General features: G+C 22.6%; 1 protein-coding gene across 1 annotated transcript; it reads right to left on the bottom strand.

Annotated features, from left to right (window-relative positions):
* Positions 1–342: 342 nt before the first annotated feature.
* On the bottom strand, positions 343–3,576 carry PRSY57_0320800 (peptidase, putative; the record flags this gene model as incomplete). Its single annotated transcript, XM_012905832.2, has 1 exon — positions 343–3,576. One exon carries the CDS (start codon positions 3,574–3,576, stop codon positions 343–345), a length of 3,234 nt encoding a protein of 1,077 aa, XP_012761286.2.
* Between the last annotated feature and the right edge of the window lie 302 nt (positions 3,577–3,878).

The raw sequence follows: 3,878 nt of genomic DNA on the forward strand, positions 1-3,878 counted from the left end.
TTTTTTTTTTTTTTTTTTTTTTTTTTTTTTTTTTGGAAAAATGAAACTTTTTACTTATTTTTAAATGTAAAAAAAGGAAAAAAACACAATGATGAAAAATTAAAATATTGAAATGATACGATGAAAAATATAGACCTAAATATGTAAATATATATATATATATATATATATATATATATATGCTTTTATTTTTAAATGTGTAAGGGTTATTATAATTAAAATTATTGGTTTTCCCATCACACAAGTGATGCGATATTTTTTCAATATTGCACCTATATATATATATGTATATTTATATTTATATTTTATTTTTTTATTTTTTATTTTTTTTTTTTATTTTTTTTATTTTTTTCTTTTATCGTCATAGTCGTAGAACCACAAGATAATGTTGAGCAACATGGTTTCATCATAAGAATAATTATCTATGGAATGATTTGTATTTTGAAATAGAAAGAGCTTACATTTTTTTTTAAGAGCCCTAAGTTTATTATATAAAGCAATACTATTATGATAAGATACTCGTTTATCATCTTTTGAGGATATAATTAGAATTGGAGAAGATATATTATGAGCAAAATTAATAGGAGACATATCATATAGTTGTTCATAATCTTCTTTGCTTAAATTATAATCATATTCTGAAAATTTATTTCTAGTTATGTTAAGAAAGAAATCCGGAACATCACTTGAATATGTAGATAGAATCCATTCATATACTCCATTAATAATACAAGCACTTTTAAATAAAGAGTTATATTTTGTTAATAATGAACATGATGCAAATGCTCCATAGGATCCTCCATATAAATAAATATTTTCATAATCTCCAAAATAATTTACAAAATCTTTAAAAATATTAATAATATCATCTATTTCTATTGAATTAATATGACCACTTAATATATTAAGTTTATCGGAAAAGGATAAGGAACCAATATAATTAACACACAAAACATCAAAACCTGATGCTGCAAAGTATATGAATATATTTTTATATTCATTTAATGTTATACTATAAGGACCTCCATGTATATATAAAATAAGATTTCTTAATTTTTTTTTATTAAATAAATTAAAATTAGATAAACTAAAATTTTTCTCTTGAATATCATATAAAAAGCTATTTTCATTTTCATATAATAAATTAAAGTGTGCATCTTTTCTTCTTATATATGGATGTTTATCTTGAAATAGTGATGTTACCATTTCGTTTAGGAGCATAAATAATTTTTTTGAGTTATCGTTTAACGATAAGTATAAAATGCTTCCCTTATGATTTTTACAAGTGTTGCTTTTCTGCGTCGAAACATGACCATCGCAATTATTATTATTATTATTATTATGGTTACCATCACATATATTATTATTATGGTTATCATCACATATATTATTATGGTTACCATCACATATATTATTATGGTTACCATCACATATATTATTATGCTTACCATCACATATATTATTATGCTTACCATCACAACTATTTTTCGCATGTTTTGTGCAGATGTTGCCATCTTGGAGACTTTCATATTTGTGAAAATCCAAATTATAACTTTTTAAATTTATTAAATATATATAATCTCCATGTATATTTTTTTCATTAAATATACAATATGCTAATACATCATTTAATAACATATTTCTTATACTTATCAAGATGTTGTCATTTTTCATGGTTAATATTTCTATACTTGTATTAAAATCATCTTCATGGTATATATTACTTATTAGAATTCTATATATTTTTTTGGTAAACATATGAACTGCTACTACTATTTTACTACAATATAAAATAGTATTTAAAAAAATATATGGATAACAACATCCTTTGATTTCGTTTGTATATAATCCTCTAAAATATGTAGTATAATTCCCTTCTTTAATAAGTATTTCTGTTTGAACTTTAGTATAATTACAAACATCATCTTTATGTTCATGCATATGATAAGTACAACCATCTTCTTCTTTTAATTTATTATTATTATTATTATGATATCCATTATTCAAATCATCTTCATCGCCACATGTATATTGTTTATGTACATCGGATAAGGTATCATAACAGGTATCTTCATCATATTGTTTATTCGTATCATAAGAATATTCACGTTTATTATTATTTTCTTCATTTGTATTTTCGTTTTGAAACTTTTTTAAATATCCATTAATATATATATCGTTATCATCATTATGTACATAATTGTCCTCATAACTATAGTTGGTGTTCTCATAATCATTTGTAAGACTGTTTCGTTTTTCGTTGCTTTCGTTTGGATGATAAATAGTTGAATTGTTTATATTAACAAGAAGATTCTCATCTTTTTTTTCTTGTACCTTATTCGGGTGTACATCATTACCATTACCATTACCATTACTATTACTATTATTATTACTATTAATGTTTATATTTATATTTCCATTTTGGTGTGCCTTTTCCTTAACGTTTTCCTTTTCATGGTCTTGTAAAAAGCTTGTTGATTTTGTTTCTTGTTTATTTAGTTTTATTAATACCAAATTATATTCGGTAATGTGTTGTTTACATTCTTGATTTTTAGAGAAGACAACTAAACATGCTACATATACTGTATCTTCATGTTTTATAATATATGGAGATGCGGTATGTTTAAAATTTTTTGATGAAATTTTTGTATAAGCACACCTAACATAAGCCTTATTATTATCATTATTATTGTTGTTATTATTGCTGTTATTAGTATTGTTTGATTTGTATTTATTTCTGTCGTCACAGATCTTCAAATCTGCTTCGTTCAATGTACATAAATACAAATCATTAGGTCTTATATTAAAAGCGTAGATGCCTAATCTATATGGTGTAGTTCTATACGATAAACAAACAAAAGAATTTTCATCAATAAATTGTGGAGAGTAATAACAACTTGTGACATCTTTGACGGTTATATATTTTATATTATTTTCTAATAAATTATATAAATATAAATAAAAAGAATTACAATTAAATTGTTCTCCAAAGGTTTCTACGTAGATTCCATTATTTAATTTATCCCATGCATCTAAATCTTTTTCTTGTAAGCTGTTTTTTTCTTTTTTTAGCCTTTGATCTTTATTTTCAGCACTATATATTAATAGAGTATTATTAGTATTAAAAGAACAGAAAGATTCATATATAAAGAATTTTTTATGTAAATCATTAATCAATATACTATTCATACATGTAAAAAAGAAATTACCATTATCGCTTACATTTTTGAATAATTCAATTCTTAATTTCTTTTCATTTGTATTAAATAAACAACCTATATTTCCATCTTTCGAAAAATATATCTTTGTTTCACCCCTGTCAAAAAAACAATTGCTTATATCCATATCTTCTTGAACATAAGACATTTTATATATCTTCTCTTTATTGCATAGTTGATAATGAAGAATACATAATTGGTACATATCTATCTCATGTATATTTATTCTTCTCTTTATTTTTTTTACAAAAATACACTTGTCAATTTTATTTAAGCCGCTATAACATATGTTATAAATATCTTCTAGCTCTTTCATAAACGGCGGTACTCTTTTTATCGTGTTATTATGCCCAACCATTTTATTTTATATAACAACAATATGGAAATATATATGTATGTATATATATATATATGAAGTGGAAAACAATAACATGTGGTGGGAAATAACGTAAAAGTTATTAATAACAAAATGAATCAACGAACAAACAAAATTTTATGATGAAACGTGTAAGGTGTTACGAACACATAACATTGGAGCAAACACACAAGATTGAAATTAACACTAAAATGAAAAAAGGTAGGTATATATATTAAAAAAAATAAAATAAAAAAAAAAAAATAAAAAAAAAAGAAAATAAAAAAAATAAAAAAAATAAAAAA

The sequence above is a fragment of the Plasmodium reichenowi genome, chromosome 3 (genome assembly GCF_001601855.1).
Source record: "Plasmodium reichenowi strain SY57 chromosome 3, whole genome shotgun sequence".
NCBI lineage: Eukaryota > Apicomplexa > Aconoidasida > Haemosporida > Plasmodiidae > Plasmodium > Plasmodium reichenowi.